At 36.6% G+C, this 18919-nt stretch overlaps 7 protein-coding genes across 7 annotated transcripts; 4 read left to right on the top strand and 3 right to left on the bottom strand.

The window, feature by feature from the left end:
* The first annotated feature begins 1393 nt into the window (after nt 1-1393).
* On the top strand, nt 1394-2272 carry EV154DRAFT_493559 (glutathione S-transferase). The gene is made up of 4 exons (XM_051599819.1): nt 1394-1480; nt 1539-1864; nt 1923-2024; nt 2082-2272. Exons 1-4 carry the CDS (start codon nt 1438-1440, stop codon nt 2241-2243), a joined length of 633 nt encoding a protein of 210 aa, XP_051462536.1. The 5' UTR covers nt 1394-1437; the 3' UTR covers nt 2244-2272.
* Nucleotides 2273-3468: 1196 nt separating this feature from the next.
* Nucleotides 3469-6583, bottom strand: EV154DRAFT_435680 (plasma-membrane proton-efflux P-type ATPase). Its single transcript, XM_051596796.1, has 5 exons — nt 6225-6583; nt 5481-6165; nt 4576-5414; nt 3962-4519; nt 3469-3894 (listed from the first exon to the last, which is right to left on the bottom strand). Exons 1-5 carry the CDS (start codon nt 6427-6429, stop codon nt 3509-3511), a joined length of 2673 nt encoding a protein of 890 aa, XP_051462535.1. The 5' UTR covers nt 6430-6583; the 3' UTR covers nt 3469-3508.
* Nucleotides 6584-8265: 1682 nt separating this feature from the next.
* EV154DRAFT_493553 (glycolipid 2-alpha-mannosyltransferase-domain-containing protein) lies at nt 8266-9619 on the top strand. Its single transcript, XM_051599818.1, has 3 exons — nt 8266-8932; nt 8998-9353; nt 9408-9619. The coding sequence occupies exons 1-2, from the start codon at nt 8387-8389 to the stop codon at nt 9334-9336; spliced, it is 885 nt and encodes a 294-aa protein (XP_051462534.1). The 5' UTR covers nt 8266-8386; the 3' UTR covers nt 9337-9353; nt 9408-9619.
* EV154DRAFT_493551 (mannosyltransferase putative-domain-containing protein) lies at nt 9620-11408 on the bottom strand. Its single transcript, XM_051599817.1, has 2 exons — nt 11084-11408; nt 9620-11009 (listed from the first exon to the last, which is right to left on the bottom strand). Exons 1-2 carry the CDS (start codon nt 11340-11342, stop codon nt 9676-9678), a joined length of 1593 nt encoding a protein of 530 aa, XP_051462533.1. The 5' UTR covers nt 11343-11408; the 3' UTR covers nt 9620-9675.
* A 966-nt stretch (nt 11409-12374) lies between these two features.
* Nucleotides 12375-14531, top strand: EV154DRAFT_493550 (uncharacterized protein). The gene has a single exon (XM_051599816.1). The coding sequence runs from the start codon at nt 12475-12477 to the stop codon at nt 14428-14430; it is 1956 nt and encodes a 651-aa protein (XP_051462532.1). The 5' UTR covers nt 12375-12474; the 3' UTR covers nt 14431-14531.
* A 6-nt stretch (nt 14532-14537) lies between these two features.
* On the bottom strand, nt 14538-16064 carry EV154DRAFT_493549 (uncharacterized protein). Its single transcript, XM_051599815.1, has 2 exons — nt 15782-16064; nt 14538-15717 (listed from the first exon to the last, which is right to left on the bottom strand). Exons 1-2 carry the CDS (start codon nt 15932-15934, stop codon nt 14602-14604), a joined length of 1269 nt encoding a protein of 422 aa, XP_051462531.1. The 5' UTR covers nt 15935-16064; the 3' UTR covers nt 14538-14601.
* Nucleotides 16065-16084: 20 nt separating this feature from the next.
* On the top strand, nt 16085-17179 carry EV154DRAFT_493548 (domain of Kin17 curved DNA-binding protein-domain-containing protein). The gene is made up of 2 exons (XM_051599814.1): nt 16085-16177; nt 16241-17179. Exons 1-2 carry the CDS (start codon nt 16127-16129, stop codon nt 17048-17050), a joined length of 861 nt encoding a protein of 286 aa, XP_051462530.1. The 5' UTR covers nt 16085-16126; the 3' UTR covers nt 17051-17179.
* Nucleotides 17180-18919: the final 1740 nt, after the last annotated feature.

Below are 18919 nucleotides of genomic sequence, written 5' to 3'. Positions count from 1 at the left end.
ACATAACACCACATAAGAAAGTAAATCACAGCCGTTTTAAAATATTGTTGCAAAGTAATATGACATATTTTGGCAAGGGAATTATCTTGACTCTTAATTTTTGAATGCTTGAAGACAATAACCAACAACTTGTTCTATTGAACATCTTGCTGAGATCTTGCTGCGGAATTTTTATAATAGATGGATATTTACAAGGTAATGTTAAAAGGTCTTGTCGTGACTTACGTGTGAATAGAAAAATGCAACCCTTGTTATAAACATGTACTTATTTCAAACTGGCTTATCTCTTCATACGGCTAACTTATATATATATATATATATATATCGTTAAAGAAAACGACTTCTCGGGTAAATTTATCAATAGCGTAACACTAATTCCCATACAATTCTAATGCCTAATTTTGTAACTGTGTCAAGACTTTTTCTGGCACCATGCTAGCTATAAATATGGAGGTCCTGATGGAAATTGGTGGAACCTACCATAATAATCTGTAATAAAACTGCTACAAGTAAATGGCAAATTAACGAAACTGGTTTAGGTTGAATGCCAAGCTGTTTGTGAAACTTGGCCGAGTATCATGTAAAGTATTGTGCTTTTGTAAATCTATAAAAATGTAGCAGTGTCTTTTTAAAAAGTTTTCTTCACAAAAAATACGTACATAGTCTTTGCTCCTTATTTCTATCATCTGGCCATTTACTTCACTCAATGAATGGATCGGGTCATTATTCATAATTAGCTAGAAACCGTTCATATTTGGAAATTTGTTCATAATGAACAACGTCTCTGAAATAAAATCAAGATAACCATCAAATACTGCTCCTTTTGTTTGGGGGTAGCTCCTCTATTTTACTGCCTTAAATCTAAAAATTCTTGGGTTGTAAGTAGGTACTTTCAAACTAATGCTAATAACACTTAAGGCTAAAGTTTCTCGAAGTACAAGATGTTAAAATTTAGGGACTGTCGTCAATGACAGCGTTACGTCTTATGTCGAATATTTAAGGAGATTCCGATGGTGTGGGACAGAGCATAAATTTAGAGACAGTAGTTACCAATCTTACCTAAATCAGCAAGCAAATAATATTTTCTGTTTTTATGAATACCATTTACTATGTAAAAGAAGTACATAAAGATCTCGATTTGATGAATAATCAAACTACTACTGCGGTGAACGATTGCATATTTGTGTAAAAATTTATTCTATTTGTTACACTGTATTGAGATTTGTTCGGGTTCAGTAGTATTACAACCAAATATATTACTGCGGTTTTCTTCTGTTGTGTATTCGGATTTGAATAAAGAGTTACATTTGCATTTTTTATATTATAAATAGTTTCAACTTCCGGTATGTCTTTTGATTTTTTCAAAATGTATAAATAAGACAACATGTTTTGTCAAATTTTATCATTATTACTTTATTCAAGCATCAGTTTATAGCAATGGAAAAAATCACTCTTTACTACTTTATTGTTGGCGACAAAGGTATTTTATATATTTATTCTAGGTTTCTTTCCGGCTTACTGATAAGTAATACGAATAGTCACCCGCGCTCGTGGTGAAAATGTCAAATTGTTGCTTGAAGACGCAGGTTTAGATAATGAGTATGTTCGTTTGAGTAGAGATGAAAACTGGTCGGCCAAGAAAGCCCAACTTATTGAAGAAGGCTTTCTCTCTCCCACTCTCCCTTATATTGAGGTTGGAGGCAAGAAGTTTGGTAAAACTGTCCCAATCATGCAATACATCTCTGTCAAGTTGGGTAATAAGTATCACGGATCAAATGCTGAGGAAGATCAATACTTGGCTTATGTTGCCGAAATCACCAATGAATGGTTTGAATGCTTGAAAAATGCCTTCATCGGTAATGATGTAAGTAAATGGAATGATCATAAAAGTGATTAGTTTTAACTCAAGTATGCCACCAAAGGAGAAGAAAGAAAATCACAAGAATATTGTTACACCTAGATACATTAACTTGTTTGAACAGTCCTATGCCAAACATGGTGGTCCCTATATTCTTGGTGAAAAAGTAAAATTAGATGCATAATATAAAATTTAACAACTTCTAATTACTTTATGTCATCAGATAACTTATCCTGACTTTTTGGTTTACCATCTCCTTGATGACGATTTGGCTCTTCATCGTTTGGACGGCTCTCCTAACCTCCAAGAATTTGTTGGAGCTTTTGAGCAACGCCCCAATATTAAGAAGTACCTTGCTACCCTTCCTGATTATTCATCCAAATAATAAAGATATTTTATCCTTTTGTTATTAAATTACTATCAGTTTTCTCATTTCCCGGATAAATATTATCAAGTAGTTGATTGAATATTTTGCTTACCTTAAATTATAAAGTCACTTTAGTTACAACACGGATACCGCCCAAGTATTTTACCTTATACTGGTTGTTTGCATACATCGTGCAAGAGTTAGGGACCTTTTATATACGCACTACTATTAGATCCTCTATACTCGTTCTCAAACACCTCGATGTCTAATAAAGGCCTTTTTTTCTTAAGGTACTGTGCTCCATCTACCAGTTTATGTCTTCCAAATATTTAGTTCGTAGTATTTTTATAACTGTCTTCACGTAAAAAAAATTAGACGTGTTGACAATATAGTCCATTTACAAGCAAAGGCCCCAAAGACCATTTCTCATCACACAAAATACAAGACATTTACATTAAGACAAACATTAGAGAAGACAATGTGGTTTTTATTACTATAAAAAAAAAATGGAGACTCGCTAGCCATTTTCAATAAGAGAAAACTGCCCAAGTGCAACTGCGAGGATGTGCACTCACCCACTTTTTATTAGTTTTGATGGCTCGCAAAAAAGACTCCCGCGCATCACCACAAAGAGGTCAAAACACCACGTTCTCAATTTATGATCGTTCTACCCCTTGGGGTTTCACTTGTTCAAGAACCAATTCCGACTTACACGACGAGGGACCCATTTCTTCCAAACTCAGGAGTGCACAACCGGCAAGTAGAATGTTGCTTTTGAATCACCAAGGCAACTCCCGCTCTTAAGCTAGGGCACCTGAAATATGCTCCAAACGGTAAAAGTGAAGTTGAATTCACCTTCAGTAGCTCGTTAAATAATTTACCCCAGATCGTTCAAACACCAAGGACTCACCCTCAATGAAGACTTTTGGCACGAAGAAGAAAGAAATAAAAACAGAAAAAAACGCCCAAATTTTTTTAATTACTTTGTAAACAAACAGTTTGACGTCAACTGTTTGTGTGTCTGGTAAGCACATTTCAATCATACACAGCAAGAAGTTATCAGAAGTTGTAAATGCTAGTGTAGTTGTTTTCAAAGGCCGTGGAGCTTATATTAGTAACATTATATCTATGAATTTATATAAAACCGATTATACACTTCTACCCCAAAAATTAGCTTATAACCCCTCGAAATATTTAACATTCTCCTGTTTAGAGCATTATTTAGAAAGAGAGAGAGACGCTGTGCATGGTTAATATAGGTATAAATAGACAACAGATTTTATTTAATAAGCGCGATATCCCTCATCCCAATTAAGATGATTATCTTGATTAAACTTTTGAGCACGCGTGGGTTTTTTAGTGGTGAAATCTTTGAGCGTACGCTTATGTTTTACAATCACACTATGGGTATCATGCGTACGGTTCCAGAGTCGGATAGTCAACACCTTGACAAGATCCACAAGCACAAATGTTACTAGAGCAATAGCAATAATAATCAAACCACGTGGCCAACCAATACCTTCTACTTTAGCATCGCCCACCACACCGTAGACAGATAAGACCAATGCAATCACTTGTGTACCTAATACAACAAGTGTAAATGGCCATGAGGGTAGACTATTCCAACAAAATCCTTCTGTACGTGTTGAAAAGATAATGAAATGAGGTGCTATATGATTGGAAAGAATATATAAGTAAAAAAAAATATTTTAAAGTAATCTATCTATATTTCTTACCAGCTGAGATATGAAGATACATCACTGAGTATAATTGACCCTCTGTTACTTTAAGTACATCTCTAAAGATGTAGAAATGAGCAAATGAGAAGAATGACAAGAAAATAGCCAACACAGAGGAAAGCACCACCAAAAGTTTCAATCGCCACACATTGGGTGCCTTTGAAATCGTTACATTATCCACCGTCATAATCATAGTAGCAGCATCATTTAAAACCGAGATCAAGATCAAAAAAATCGGTGGCATTTGCCACCCTTCGGCCAGAGTAATGACAAAGAAGAAGATCAAAAAGTGAATAGTAGAAGCAATACGGTAGAGCGCATACGATTGAAGTCTTTGGAAAATGGCACGCGATGTTTTGATACCATCAATAATGGCGGATAAACCAGGCGCAAGTAATACAATATCAGCAGCAGTCCGGGCTGCATCTGTGCTGCCATGCACAGCAATACCTACATTGGCTTTCTTCAGCGCAGGTGCGTCGTTTACTCCATCACCTGTCATTGCTACAAAGTATCCTTTGCCTTGCAATAATTCAACCACTCTGTATTTATGTTCTATATCATTACGTTAGCATATAATGTCACGAAATGTGCCCTCTTTTTGTATTTACCAGGAATCACTCGAGCAAAACCATCCACATCGAGACACTGCTGTGCTACTTGGTCATCTGTTTTCGAAGGATCTACCAAACAATTGGCATCCAAAATATCTTGTCCCATATCCAATCTTTGGGCCACCTCTTTTGCAATAATTGTTTGATCACCTGTAATCATCTTGACAACGATTCCATAATCAGCGCAATCCTTGATAGTCTCTGCAGAATCATGACGTGGAGGATCAATTAAACTAAAGATACCGACCAACTCCCAGATTTCTTGTCCGCCCATAATGCGCGTACGTGCTACACCAAGTGCACGTAATCCACGACTTGCAAACTCCACAATCACTGCTTCAGCATCTCTCATATTATTTCCACTGCTTTGCTTAACAAGATCAATAATCACTTGGGGTGCACCTTTCGCCACTTTAAAGTCGGTCTGTGTTGAATTATCCAATATAGTTGCACGAGACATTTTTTCAGTGGGATCAAAGGGTTTAAACATTTGTACTTTGTAACCCATCGCTTCATGCTTCTCTCCTGTAATTAAAGGATGGTCTTTGGTGGCGGCAGTACGAATGGCAAATTCAATAGGATCACTGGTAGCGGGTTCGGATGAGAGATAGGCATACAACAGAATATCGTTTTTATCATATCCTTGAGAAAGATAAGGCTCGTCAAATGTCAATTCGTTCAAGGTCAAGGTACCCGTTTTGTCACTGCAAAGAATAGAGACTGAAGCAAGTTCTTCGACAGCAGTTAAACGTTTTACAATCACTTGTTTTTTGGCTAATTGTTTTGCTCCGATCGCCATGGTGACAGACATAACAGTAGGCAACCCTACAGGAATTCTGCATATTTATATTAACATCAAGAAATCACAACATTTAACATTATTACTATTTTTTTGCACTTACGCAGCAATCGTTAGCACGACCATCTCTTTCAGGGTCTCCAATACATCATCCTTTGTGATTGTTCCATTTTGAACCTTCACTTCGACCAAGTCGTAAATAAAAATAATCAAGACCAAAACCACAGAAATTGCAATCAAGAAATTTCCAATGTAATTAACAACTTTTTGAAAGTGACCAGCGTCTGTTGTGATCGAAATCAAGTTGGCAGCTTTTCCAATGAAGGTATCAGCACCTGTACGCACGACAATACCTAATTGTTGGCCTTGCTTTACTGTGCTGGAAGAATAAACAAGATCTCCTTTACGCTTTCGTAACGGTAAGGATTCACCCGTCAATGCACTTTGATCAACCTGCAGATCACCATCAATTGCCTCACCCGTAGCACCGATACCTAAAAGTCGAACATCGGCAGGTACAATATCACCTAAACGAATCACAATCACATCACCAATCACTAATTCGGTCGCTTGAATCTCTTGCAAACGCCCATTACGCCAACAGCGCGTATGTAATGCAAGACTGCTCTTTAATGCTGCTACTGCAGATTCCGCTTTCGATTCTTCGCTGTATCCAATTAAAGCATTGATGATCAACATGGCCAAGATAATACCAAAATCTACCCAATCTTTGGTCACTGCCGTTAAAATGATGGAGATCTCCATTAAATATGCAATAGCTCCTGTGACTACATAAAGAAAAGTATGAATACAAGATTGATGTGTTTCAAGATGAGGCTAACTTTACAAAAGGATAAGAAATGCTTAATTTTGCTCTTTTTCTTTTCTTGCAACTCATTTCTGCCAAACTTTGCTAGCCGATCAGCTACTTGTGTATCCGTCAGTCCAAACGTCGGTTCCGTTTCGAGATATATCTCTAGATCCGGTGAGATTTGATCTTTCCATTCTTTTTCGATAGGGTTGAGTGGAATCGTCTCGTTGTTATTAGGCATATTTCTGCGGTTTTAAATGTTTATATTGGACGAATAAGTATTATATTAAGTAGTAAAGAAAATGTTGCGATATACACGTTTAACAGCAAAAAAAAATTAAAAATAAAAAAAGAACAGCGATATAAATAGATGTGTGAAAAAAGAAAAAGAAAAGAAGAGCGATAAAGCGATAAAGCGATAAGCAAAGCCCTTTTTATAATCTGAAAGTCGTACATGACCCAAAAACTCCCTCATACACAAAAGGAGGCATTTTTTTGAGGAGCGATAACGGGGCTTTAAATTAAAAAATAGAGACAACATTTTTTTTTTCAATCAAATCTGGATTTAGTAAATAAGCATTGCCAAAGGGATATTAAAACCTTTATAGCTAAATGACATTTTATCTAGAGACGGTCTTTACAAACAGCCTCCTAATAAGCATGGCATAACGCCATAAGACAATTCGACATAGTTTGTGTATCCATTAATAAACTTAAAATAAGCCAAAGACATTATTGTGCATTTAAAATAATAATAAATTTAGTGACCCATGTCATTTTAGGATGATCACAGATACATCAGCAGCTAGATACTCAGAGATGTAAGCCAAGCTAAATACTACAATGACCACTGTTTCAGCTTTACAATTTACTAGCAAGATAAGTCAAGAAATCGGACATCACTTCTGCTATACTCTTGTCACTGGTTCTTATTTGTCTTACGAGGTTCCGCTAACCATAAATAGATTTAGTTATCAAATTCGTACCTGTCTCAACTCCTCTATTCTAACCGTAGTTGTCCTTTCTCAACAATGACATAGTATCGAATGCAGCTACATGACTGTATATAGTCTCACTCCCTCTACTGGCACATACGAACATCCAGACTAGTCGATATTGGTTGGGTATACCAAGGCAAGACGTCCATGAGCGGCCTAAAATTAAAATGGTTTCCAGTCTACAGTCGTTCTACAAACGATAAGTCGAGGACACCCGACCTTTATCACACTGGCTATAAATATGAAGAGCTGGAGTTATTTTATATAGGAAATGTCTATAACTATACATTATAGTTAATGCAGTCTTGCTAAAAAATAAATAAAAGAAACGAGGTAGTTGCATGCTTACACCGAATATCTACGTCTACGTAAATTTCTTTGTTGGTATATCCACTGTCAAGATAAATCACAAATGCTACAATACTATGGGTCAATGTTAAGTATACTAATTATCATGTATCGCTAACGTCCTTAAACATTATTGCTGAACTTTTTTTATTAAAAGATGTATGCAAAACCTATGAGCCAAGATAAAAAAAAATATTTATCATAAAATGATGACCCATTTATAGAAATTCTGTCAAGCCCTTTCGATGTTGAAATCACATTATACAGAGAAGGCGGTCTTGTGGAGTCTAGCCTACGCACAAGCCATCAAGATTCATCACTTGAGATAATAAATGAGTTCAAACATTTATGAGCAATAAATTTTCTTTGCCAAGATAAACATTGGATCTCCACACAATTATGTTGAACTTGGTATGTACCTAAATTAGAGTATGATAACAAAGGGCTGAGGGGAGTAGCCATTGTTACAAAGTTACACAGTCAATGATTAATTAAAAAAGGAAGAAGCACGACTCCTTTTGAAAAATCAAGAACACCCTTTTCAAACTCTGCAAGGAAAAAACCCCAAAATAAGAAATAAGAAGAGAGACTGACTTTACCAGGTAACCTTTTTTTTATGGAACCCAGTACAAGCATGGATGGGGAAACACAATCAAAAGACTTTTTAGATTAAAGCAAATTCCTATTGGTCTACAAGGAATTTAAACTTGTCGCAATATAAAACTGCTGTATTAAGGAGATCTGCAGTAACAATCATAAATGAACTGGATTGTATGCATTTACGTATTTTTAAATTCTCTTTTTACCTTTTCGTTCCCTCTTATTAACAAAAAGTGAAAGAAAAAAAAAAGAATGATAAATTCAAATAAACCGATAGCCAGGATTGTCCTAGTTGCTATAGTGATTTTTACTGGTATTTATTTATTCACAACTTCCACAGTCCACCAAGACAACCCCATCAAGGAACAAGGGGTTACATGGGACGATGACTACTTTGCTTACACTACTTCTTCATGGACATACGAAAATCCCACCAACCTGACATTTCCTCATCAACGATTCAAAGCAGCCTTTGTCACATTTGTCAAGAGTGACACAGCATCACTAACAAAATTACGGTTCACCATTCGCAACATTGAAGACCAGTTCAACCGAAACCATAATTACCCTTATATTATTTTCACGGATCAAGAACTTTCAGAAGAATACATGGAATTAGCAAGTACACTAACACAAGCCACCGTGCGCTTTGAACGGGTGGAGAACGATTTATATGGATATCATCCTAGCACGGATTTAAAAAGAGCTGCCCAGGCTCGAATCGACTTACAAAGCACAATGTTTGGAGACAGTGAAGACTATAGATTCCAGTCTCGATTCATGGCAGGCACGATTTACAGGTACGTTGATTATAAGAGCCGACATGAAATGTTTCCCCCCTCTGGGCTAATATTTCTTCAAAAAGACATGCTCTGATGCAGGACCTGGATTACAGCTGGCGATTCGAAGCGGGAACAGAATATATCTGTCCCATGGATGAAGATCCATTTCAATACATGTTTGAAAAAAAATTGATTACTTCTTTTTCAGTGGCATTGTATGAGTATAAGGAGACGATTCCCTCGTTATACAATACCGTGTTGGATTTTGCATCTAAAAATAAGGATTGGATACAACCTGCTAGCGACCCAAAAACTTTATGGCATTTTATTTTGGACGGCTCAAATTCATTTAATGGATGTCACTTCTGGAACAATTTTCAGGTAAGCTTAAGCTTTTTTGATCATGTGAGCTGTATGTAGTATGATCCCTAATAGATCTAAATTATTATGTTTAGATTGCCGATGTCAGTTTTTATAGAGGAGAGAAATACCAGGCATTTTTCAACCATTTAGATCTATCAAATGGTATATTTTATGAACGATGGGGAGATCCAATTATCCAATCGTTGGGAGCCGTCATGTTCTTGACCAAGGACGATATTCATTTCTGGGATAATATCGGTTACAGAGTTGCGAATTATTTCACACATTGTCCTAGTGATAAATCTCGCTATTCTAAATGTACATGTCGTCCGGAACAAAACTTTGATAATGATGGTTATAGTTGTTTAAGATTTTATTAAAAAAAACCGTTGTAATTTATTCATCCTCCTCTTTTTGTCTTCTCTTTTTATCCATGGCAACCAATTGAGCTCCGATATCTTTCTCGGTTGCTGTTAATTCAACAATACGATCTGTTTCTCGAATACAAGAGGAACCAAACTCCCAATCATCACCTTGAGAAAAGTGGGTAAACTTCATATAACGATCATCCCACTTATTCTTGTCACGTAGCAATCCACCGTTCCACCACATGGGCTTATTGTGTGTATCCAAATGAAGTTGATTACCACAAACTGTGCCAGTCGCGCCAGCATCACCCAAACCACCAATCACAGCACCATACGACTTGATAAATACGTAAGGTGCGCTAATCATTTCAAAACCGATCCAAAAAGTCTCCTTGTCGCCATGAGAATGTTGATAAGAAACCTTGTCTCTCTCGTTCTTATCATTCATTTTACAAGTAGCCAATAAACCAAACAAGGCCTTTCTCTTATCAATCACAACAATACCAGATTCTTGTTCATGAGTCGAAGTAGTTAACCACCATCTTGATTGTTCGATATAAGAGCTATGTGTAGGTAAAAATGATTTCAACCATTTTTTACCTTCTTTGTAGTTATTAAATAAGGTACGATCCAAAAAGAATAAAGCACCTGTCTTTTCATAGCCTTGGTCTTCAAAGAAGCTTTCGGGCTTTTGGAACATAAACACATCGGCATCCATCATCAAAACTTGCGAGAAACTACTGGCTAAGATAGCATAAGGCTTGACAGACCAGCCACCAAATTGCGTATAATGATTGTTGATATATTGCGAAATGGATTTAGTCTTAACGTTGGGTATAATATTGAAATAATCCCGCTTATCTTGATCAAGATCGTATTCGTCGATATAAAAGATCTCGATTGGAATATTCGATTTCAAGATTTCTCGGATGGCTTTGACAGATGTAGCAGCATGCTTGAATTGACCATTACCTACACACATCACAATACCTTTTCCATTGGAAGTCGCGTTGATTTCAAACACGTTTTTCCATCTGGGCATAATCCAGGGAAAGAGCAACTTTTCTAATTTACTGTAGATACTCCACACCTCTTTATAGTCTTTATCCTTGGTCACATCAATGACACCTTCCGTAACAATAGGATCCAGGTATTGAAACAGGGCCTTGAAAACTCGTTCTTGAGTTGTTAATAATTTAAAATCAGGCATTTTCTCAGGCACAGTCAACAGATCCGCTTGAATACTTTGTCCGAAAGGTGTTTTTAATAGCTTTAAGGTTTCCTCTGTCCATGCTTCCACTGGTGTAGGCACAGCAATAAAATATTTTTCGTTTAATTCGACAGTGTTTTCTAAACTCAACTCTATTATTATGAAAACAAAATGTTATTTTTAGCTTTTTACTGTATTCATATATAACTTTTTTTTTTTTTTTTACCTGGCTCTATGATAGCTCTGCTGTTCATGACTTTTTGGATACGAGCCTTTTCTTGCTTGATGGCTAACTCGAGAGCGGCTTGTTTCTCTTGCTCTTTCTCTTGCACTAATAAGACTTGAGCTTCATGTTCCTCATGTTCTTTACGGAGTGTGTTTTGTTGTTCGAGGTCTAGCAGGTAACTAAATAAAAAGCACAGGCCAAACACCACCAGAACAATTGAAAGGAGCCTAATCAACTTATTGTTGAATTGGGCCTTCATTGTCAATCACAGAAAATAAAAACACAAAGGGAGGAGGCGGAATGGAGGGAAGAGGGGAAAACAAAAAGAAAAAAGAAAAAAAAATCTCTTCGTTTTATTGGAACCTTCCTTTTAATGTGTGTGTAACATTATACTTGATTTATAAAAGCTTGTGCAGTAAAAACGTGCGCAGCCTCGACTTTTTCCGGCAACGCAAAGTTTATTTTGCTTATTACCTGGGTATCCAACTGCTTCCTTCTCTGGTTACCTATCACTGACTTGTACCGTTTTCTACAGCAGTAACAACTTTTTTGTCAGCTATGTTTGACAGCCTCACAATCCTGATTCAATTCCACCTAGCAAAGGAATTATTTTATTTATGATATTCCATATGTAATACTCATCGTCATTAACTGGTCTTCTAATTCTAAAATAATACACTGTTAATTAATGGGTAACCCGAGTATTATTTGTATTTACTTGTCACTCGCAGGAAAAACAGTTCTCATCTCGATCGCCAATACAGTGTTTCTCTTCCTATAATTACGACAGGTCTGGGGTCTGTTGAATTAGGGACCGTCGGATCCCCAAGTTTTCACAATTATTTTGACAGCATCTGATAATCTTTACAATCTAAACCCTTTGAGTAAAGCTACCCGGATTTCGGTTTGCCAAGGAAAACTGTAATTTGTCGGAAATGGTTAGGACTGCTTCTGCAAAGGTTAACATATACTCTTTATTTTATTTATTTTCGCAAAAAGAAGTGTACCCTTCATCGCTAGTTAGTTAATCACCCTAGAATCCTCTCATTCATATATTCCAAGTTCAAAAAAGAATCAATGTGGTTGTTTATGCTGTACCCATATATATTCCGGAGCGTAAAACCAGTGTTTTACGAATTCTTTTTTAGTAACATTAACAATCAAACACTCCGCGGCTTGCTGGTATTTGGGTCTCAAATAGCGTGCTTTGTATTAACAAATAATAAAAAGAGCATAGGTATGATGTTTGGAAATATTTTATTATCCTGACGCAGTACCAAAAAAAAGTTGCCAAATTATGCATAATGTTCACTACATGATGGTACACTACATAAAACCCATTTTTTTTTTTTGGATTTAGCCACAGCACGTAAACCTTTATTTCTGCTTTTATGAAAAGTTGGAGCGATTTGCCAGCCGAGATCCTGTTGCTCATTTTGGCATGGTTAACCCATGAACCCTCAGGCACGCTTCAATACCAACTTGTTTGCAAGAATTGGCAAAAGCCTGCGCAGATCGTTCAATTCTCTACCGTTTATTTGGAGGGACCAACTCAACTTAACAAAATGGTGAATGGAGCGAATGAACACCCTCACTCTCCTGCATTGATAACTAAAGTCATAGAATGTCGACAGTTTGAAGAACTTTTTAAGTCGCAAAAGTTTCTTTTAGAAAGGATGGCGAGTGTCTTCCCGTTTGTCGACACTTTAAGGTTCCACTGTAAAACAGATGAATTCTATCGACTCTTGTTGGAAATACAAAAAGAATCAAAGTGGGTTTCACTCAAGCATATATCGCCACCTTTATTTTCTCAATACATGAATGCATATTACAAATGTATCGAAAATTGTAGGGATTCGATTGAGAAGGTCATATTATGGAGAGCCTCGTACAGTCAAGGTGTCGTCACCAGAAGAGGCGTGCAACTTCGTAACTTTGCTGAAAAACTTGATACATTTTCCAACTTAAAGGAGCTAACTTATCGAACACACATATCAGATAACCCTCTCAATTTTATTGACAGCGTACTTTCCAAATGCAAAGTCTTAAAAACGCTTACAATACAATCAGACGCAAAAATTGATAGTGTTCTATTCAAATACAGTCAAGTAGAAGATGATATTTCGTCATTTGAACCAAAACCCGATATTCAAAAGTTAACCTGGCAGCTTTCCATCCAAACAGATCTCACTTTACACTATATTATGCGTAAATTTCCCCGCTTGAAGTCCTTCTACTGCACTACAGATGTGAAGTGTTACTTACCTTATGCTGAAAACTATTACTACGTGGCACAAGAAACTTTGGTCGAGTTTCTAGTTTTCTGTTTCAAAATAGAAGATTGTATCCTGTATTTGGCTATTGGGGAGGCAATGCTTATAGAGACAGTCATGAAATGTTCAAAACTAATGGATGCAAACATGCTTCAGAATTTAACGATAACATTCTTTAATTGCTTCGAATATGCGTATGGTTGCCCTCAGTATCTCTCCGGAGAAGGAATAGAATATATTGCACCATTGACCAACAAAAGATTACTTCGAGATGTCTATCACGCTCCGCCCGCAATGAGAAGGCTTTCTGAAGAACACGTCCATATTGGAGGATTCAAAGTCTCTTGCCATAATCTCAGCCCTCGTACATATCTCTTGGATCTGATCAAACCCTTTGGAAGCTCTTTAAAAAAACTCTTGCTTGTCTTGGATGGCGGTCCTTGTGATGGTAATCTGATAGGGAAACGATACTCGAAGGAGGAGTTCTATCTAGATTTAGTGTTGGAGTATTGCCCCAATCTAACTCAACTGTTCCTTATTACTGGCGGTTTTATTGGTATAAATCCCCTTTCACCTCCAAATCTGACAATAACGGATGTAGATCTTTCCTTTCTTGCAATGTCGAATAATGATTATGTCACCTTATCACTGAAATTTCCTTCTTTGAAAACTTTAAATGTCAAAAGTCCAACCTTCTGCTGGTTAAGTGAATATCACCATATTAGTATGCCAGACTCGTCATTAGACAGCTTAACATACACCGATCACATGTATAGCACGAATCGTAAACCTGCAAATGATACTTATGGGCAACCCTATGAAATAATGACATGTTTGATCAAGATTACAACAGAAAAGAAGGGCAAATTTTATTATATAATCAATGGGGTCTTTGAATATTCAGTAACCAATGTCACGAAACTGACTGAAAGCGGATATAAACAATCTAAGCGTGGTGTAGTAAATAGGTTTCTTTTTAGCTGTAAATCCCTCCGTATTCTACATTTATGTTTTTCAAACAATAGTTATAATAACCCACTACAATTTCATATTGACCTGGAAAATCAACAATGACCATAAAGTAACAAGGGATAAATTGCATTTATGAATCTCAACACGTATTGCTTAACATAAAAAAAAAAAAAAATAAAAAAAAAAGGAATAATTATACTAGCATGTATCCGGAATATTGAAAACTTTATCGGAATTGAGCAGCCTGGGAAGAGAGTCTTTATTGTAAACCGATTATACCAGATAAATATTGATTTCTTCGTTACTCATATCATTTGAATTTACCAATGGATTATCAAGGTTCCTATTGGTCTGTATATCTGACATATAAGCATTTCTGAAAATAAGCATATTACTGAAGGAGCGCATATAACCAGGAGTCCACTCAATAAATTCCTTTTCGTCATAGCCAGCTTTTAACAAGGTGATGATGGAATTGACTAATGAGAATGGGTCCTCGGGGTTTGTTTTTAAAGTGATATGCTGCTTGGCTTCGTTTATATAAACTTCTAGTATTTCACTTCTTGCTAAGCTTTTCATATACGAACTTGGCCAAAACAATATGCTATCAAGTTCCATCTTGGGTTTTTGGTTGTCTGTGGCTAGGAAAAAGTCTAGAAAATCGTCTAGATAGAATATAGAGTCTTTAACATTATCACATTTTATCCACGCTAATCGTTTTACACCTTGATAAATCATTTGATAATAAGCGTTGTAGGTGTCTTGGATATACCTTGGACTTGCAAAGACAAAACATGAGAAGCGGTTAAATTTCCAATTGAAATAGTACTCCTTCTTGATCTCACCAACGCGCTTGCTATCTCTGACCCGCCTGATAGGCTGTTTTGTTTGTAAATGTAAGGCACTTAAGCACGCGGCAGCTGTAATCAACGGCCGAATTTTTTTCCCTGCATTCAAGCCGTATTTTTCACCCAAACTTAATAGCTTTTTGCAATAGGATTTCATTTTCTCGGAGGTGAAGTTTTTTGGAGCCTTACGTGGGTACATTTCCTTTTTTATTATGCCGTATATTTGGTCCGTTGCGTAATCAAATTGATTTGATAACTTTGCTTCTGAGGACGGTAAAGCTCCACTTACGCATATAAACGTCTTGATAACCGATGGTTTATGCAAAGGATACGGGAAGGCAGCAATAAAGTCCTCATATTGCCATGTAGGTTTCAGGTCCCTGCCTACATAGCATATAATGCCCACACTGATTTCATTGTATGCTAATTTTGGAAGTTCCAATCGATGCTTTTTGTATAAATTCTTCCCGGCTTCTATATATTCAGCTGGAAGTCCATAATATGTTGCTGTCCTTTGAAACCATAAGCTCTCGGTGGGTATCTAATATTGAACGTTAGGCTCAATGCATAAACGCAAGTTAAAAAAGAAAAAGAAATGGGCATACCAAGGCATCGTTCCCTCCCTTTCGATGCACAACATTATCGTCATATGAAACTAGATCCGGATCATCCAAAACGGTACCACACGATCCACAGACAATGGAGCTGTCGAGCTCATTAATACATTGTTGACATTCTCCACAGTTTGGGCAGGTCATGATTACTGTTGGTTTGCGTGCTTTTGAAGATCTGTTTCCTCCCAAAACGTTGCTTCAACCAATGTATGAGTGTGCAGTCACGATACTTCCTTCAAGGAGCCAATGAAAACCTTAATGCTTTAAAATGGAAATTCCGCTTTTTTTTTTCTTTCTTCTTCCTCTTTCTTAAACAAATCTAACAAATCAAAAAAGATGGCAAAAGCAGAATTCATGTCCCCCAAAGCCATTGGCAATCGTATGAAGGTTAGTGCTTATGTCCCTACATGATCATGTAGAAACAGGAGCTGATTCTATTTTTCTGTCTAGTCCAAAGGTCTTCAAAAGTTACGATTCTATTGTCAAGCTTGTGAGCGTCAATGTAGAGACGAAAACGGTTTTAAATGTCACATCATGTCTGAATCCCATCAACGTCAAATGCTTCTGGTTGCTGCCAATCCAGGCCGCTACGTTCACAACTTTTCTGACGATTTTAAAAAGGAATTTCTCAATTTACTCTCACGTAGACATGGCACAAAACGTGTGTTTGCCAACAAAGTGTATCAAGAATATATTGCTCACAAGGAACATATCCATATGAATGCAACACGTTGGAACTCACTGAGTGAATTTTGTAAACAAATGGGTAGAGACGGCATTCTTCGGGTTGACGAAACAGAAAGAGGTTTACATATCGCTTGGGTTGATAATAGTCCCAAAGCCTTGGCCAGACAAGCTGCCATTCAGAAAATGGATAGAACTAAGAAAGACGACGAAGAACGAGAATTACAAATGTTAAAGGAGCAAATCGAAAAGGCCTCCAAAACAGCAGAGGAACGAGGAATTGTCGAACAACAAACAACCGAGTTAAAAAGAGACGGCGAACAGCCCATCAAGCTTAATTTGACCATGAAGCCTATTGCTGTTGCAGCTGAAGCTCCCAAATCTACGGGTGCCAAGATGATGTTGGGCGGTATGAAGAAACGATCAGGGTTATCAGCTTTAGCAAAGAAATCTACTCCTTCGACTTCCGCTCCCTCCGCCCCCAAGTTTGGCGGCATGATGACCATGAAACGTAAAGCATCACCCACTGAACAAGAGACCGCTGAATCGAAGAAATTGAAGGAAATGACCACTTAAATCTATTTTAATTTATAATAAATACCCACTTTTTGCCCTGATTAGACACTACTATTACTACTACTAATACAATCATATACAAACTAACTATGCGATTGCCTTCCTAATGTATAATAAAATTTGAAATGGTCTGATGAAATACTTGTTTTAATCATAGTTTGCAAAATAAATACAGTGTTTATGTCTCATTTTGATGGACATCATGGAGATGGTCTGTACAAAGCAAAGAGGTAACATTGTGATTGGTGGATTATTTTTCTGATTTTTTGAAAACTCCTGGGCCCCTACGGACCACCCCTATTATGACTACCAAAAAAAAAGTCCCAAAAATTATTTAGTATGGGAACCACAATTCATGCAAAAAATAGTCGAAACATCCCTTTCCTGGTGATTATTTCCACAACAAATTATTATATATGGTACTTTTACTGGCAATATATCATCCATAACATACCATTTGTAGCTGAAACTATCATCAACAAAAGCAACAGACAAATATCCATCATACTGAATAGAAATTAGATCAACGAATAAGATAAAATATTAATCTTAACACAACCTAAATTAATCCACGTCCCCGAATTTCTTATCCCAACCAAACTCATCAAGTCCCACCTCTAAGTGTATGTGTGACTATTAAGTTTAATAAAAACTTTAATTTACAAAAAAAAAAAAAAAATTCATGCAAAAAAAAGATATAGAAAGGCACTTTTTTTTTTCATCGAAGATCTTCTTTCTCTTCTTTCTCTTCAATCAAAAAACGGCAGCAATGTCTGAGGTATTCCGGTCTCGTATTCCCACCTGATCATTTGTCAGACGATGTACTGGGTATGTTGAGCGGCGTTGTCCATGATCGTATGGTTGTCTACCGCATAGGCGAGACACTGTTTTTTCCCCAGGGCTTGCGCGCGGAGAACTGGGTTTTTTTAATATTAATGAAAATGAAAAAATAACTTAAGTAATGAAATAGATTACTTTATCTTTTGTTTACATATGCTATTTCGTCACGCGTGTAACATCCATTATGCGCTTTTTTTAAAAGCCGTGATCACGCTTCAAATATTACATAAACCATGAACAACAGGTTTTTTGTGTATCAAATATCTACAACAGTTTTTTTTTTATCGTTCAAGTAATTTTTTCTTCAGACATTCCTTTGAGTATGAGAGTTCTCCTAACGTTATAAGACTTACATAGAAGATCCAATTATGATAATATACAATGTTTTATAAATAAATCGCAGTAACATATCCAGCATTAACAAAAGACGAAAAAGAACCTGACAGAGTAGCACGAACACTTTCGTTTTCTGTTTATTTCTTTCATTAAAGATAGGAGACGCAGCTATAGTTGTAAAAGTTAATTTTATCTTAAGTCATCAGCATTAATAAAATCTATGATTTACACATAAATCACTGATAGAAATGTCGCAATAAATGTGACCAGTCCTTCTTGGCTGTCGGCTTTTTTTATTATTGTATCTATAGTTTTATTGAAAAATGGGGTATCCATGGCAAACATAGTAATTAAACAAAGGGCCTTTACATGCAGAAATAATCAAAGGGTTCGTTGATATGGTATGACCATGAGTTACCCGCTGGGATGTGACTGACTTTCTAAAAAAAATACACCTCCTCTCTTTTTTTTTAATCGCAGGAAGACAAACAATCTTCTTTTGACACTTTTTTTTTCATGGAGATCCTCAAAGCACTTGTAGCAAGAGTAGCAAGAGCTTTTTACGATCCCAAGTACATTGCTATTTTAGATGAGCTAAATCGTGCACCACCAAACTGTAATGGGTAATACAGCCACCTTGAGAAAACAAAGAGCGAGAGAAAGAGAGAGAGCGAAAAGAGATTTACTAGTTAA

The sequence above is a fragment of the Mucor mucedo genome, assembly GCF_025094135.1.
Source record: "Mucor mucedo strain NRRL 3635 chromosome Unknown EV154scaffold_7, whole genome shotgun sequence".
Classification (NCBI taxonomy): domain Eukaryota; kingdom Fungi; phylum Mucoromycota; class Mucoromycetes; order Mucorales; family Mucoraceae; genus Mucor; species Mucor mucedo.
The sequence above is the reverse complement of the archived record's forward strand: the minus strand, read 5'-3'. Positions and strand labels throughout refer to the sequence as shown.

Excerpts from the sequence above, each read along its gene's own strand:
- EV154DRAFT_493559 (XM_051599819.1), top strand. The coding sequence starts at position 1,438 with ATGGAAAAAATCACTCTTTACTACTTTATTGTTGGCGACAAAG. Across the intron at positions 1,865-1,922 it reads ATGCCTTCATCGGTAATGAT|GAGAAGAAAGAAAATCACAA; the intron begins GTAAGTAAATGG and ends ATGCCACCAAAG. Across the intron at positions 2,025-2,081 it reads CCTATATTCTTGGTGAAAAA|ATAACTTATCCTGACTTTTT; the intron begins GTAAAATTAGAT and ends TTATGTCATCAG.
- EV154DRAFT_435680 (XM_051596796.1), bottom strand. The coding sequence starts at position 6,429 with ATGCCTAATAACAACGAGACGATTCCACTCAACCCTATCGAAAAAGAA. Across the intron at positions 6,166-6,224 it reads TAAGCATTTCTTATCCTTTT|TCACAGGAGCTATTGCATAT; the intron begins GTAAAGTTAGCC and ends TTCTTTATGTAG. Across the intron at positions 5,415-5,480 it reads GTCGTGCTAACGATTGCTGC|AATTCCTGTAGGGTTGCCTA; the intron begins GTAAGTGCAAAA and ends ATAAATATGCAG.
- EV154DRAFT_493553 (XM_051599818.1), top strand. The coding sequence starts at position 8,387 with ATGATAAATTCAAATAAACCGATAGCCAGGATTGTCCTAGTTGCTATA. Across the intron at positions 8,933-8,997 it reads TCATGGCAGGCACGATTTAC|AGACATGCTCTGATGCAGGA; the intron begins AGGTACGTTGAT and ends ATTTCTTCAAAA.
- EV154DRAFT_493551 (XM_051599817.1), bottom strand. The coding sequence starts at position 11,342 with ATGAAGGCCCAATTCAACAATAAGTTGATTAGGCTCCTTTCAATTGTT. Across the intron at positions 11,010-11,083 it reads CAGAGCTATCATAGAGCCAG|AGTTGAGTTTAGAAAACACT; the intron begins GTAAAAAAAAAA and ends TCATAATAATAG.
- EV154DRAFT_493550 (XM_051599816.1), top strand. The coding sequence starts at position 12,475 with ATGAAAAGTTGGAGCGATTTGCCAGCCGAGATCCTGTTGCTCATTTTG.
- EV154DRAFT_493549 (XM_051599815.1), bottom strand. The coding sequence starts at position 15,934 with ATGACCTGCCCAAACTGTGGAGAATGTCAACAATGTATTAATGAGCTC. Across the intron at positions 15,718-15,781 it reads AGGGAGGGAACGATGCCTTG|ATACCCACCGAGAGCTTATG; the intron begins GTATGCCCATTT and ends GTTCAATATTAG.
- EV154DRAFT_493548 (XM_051599814.1), top strand. The coding sequence starts at position 16,127 with ATGGCAAAAGCAGAATTCATGTCCCCCAAAGCCATTGGCAATCGTATG. Across the intron at positions 16,178-16,240 it reads CCATTGGCAATCGTATGAAG|TCCAAAGGTCTTCAAAAGTT; the intron begins GTTAGTGCTTAT and ends TTTTCTGTCTAG.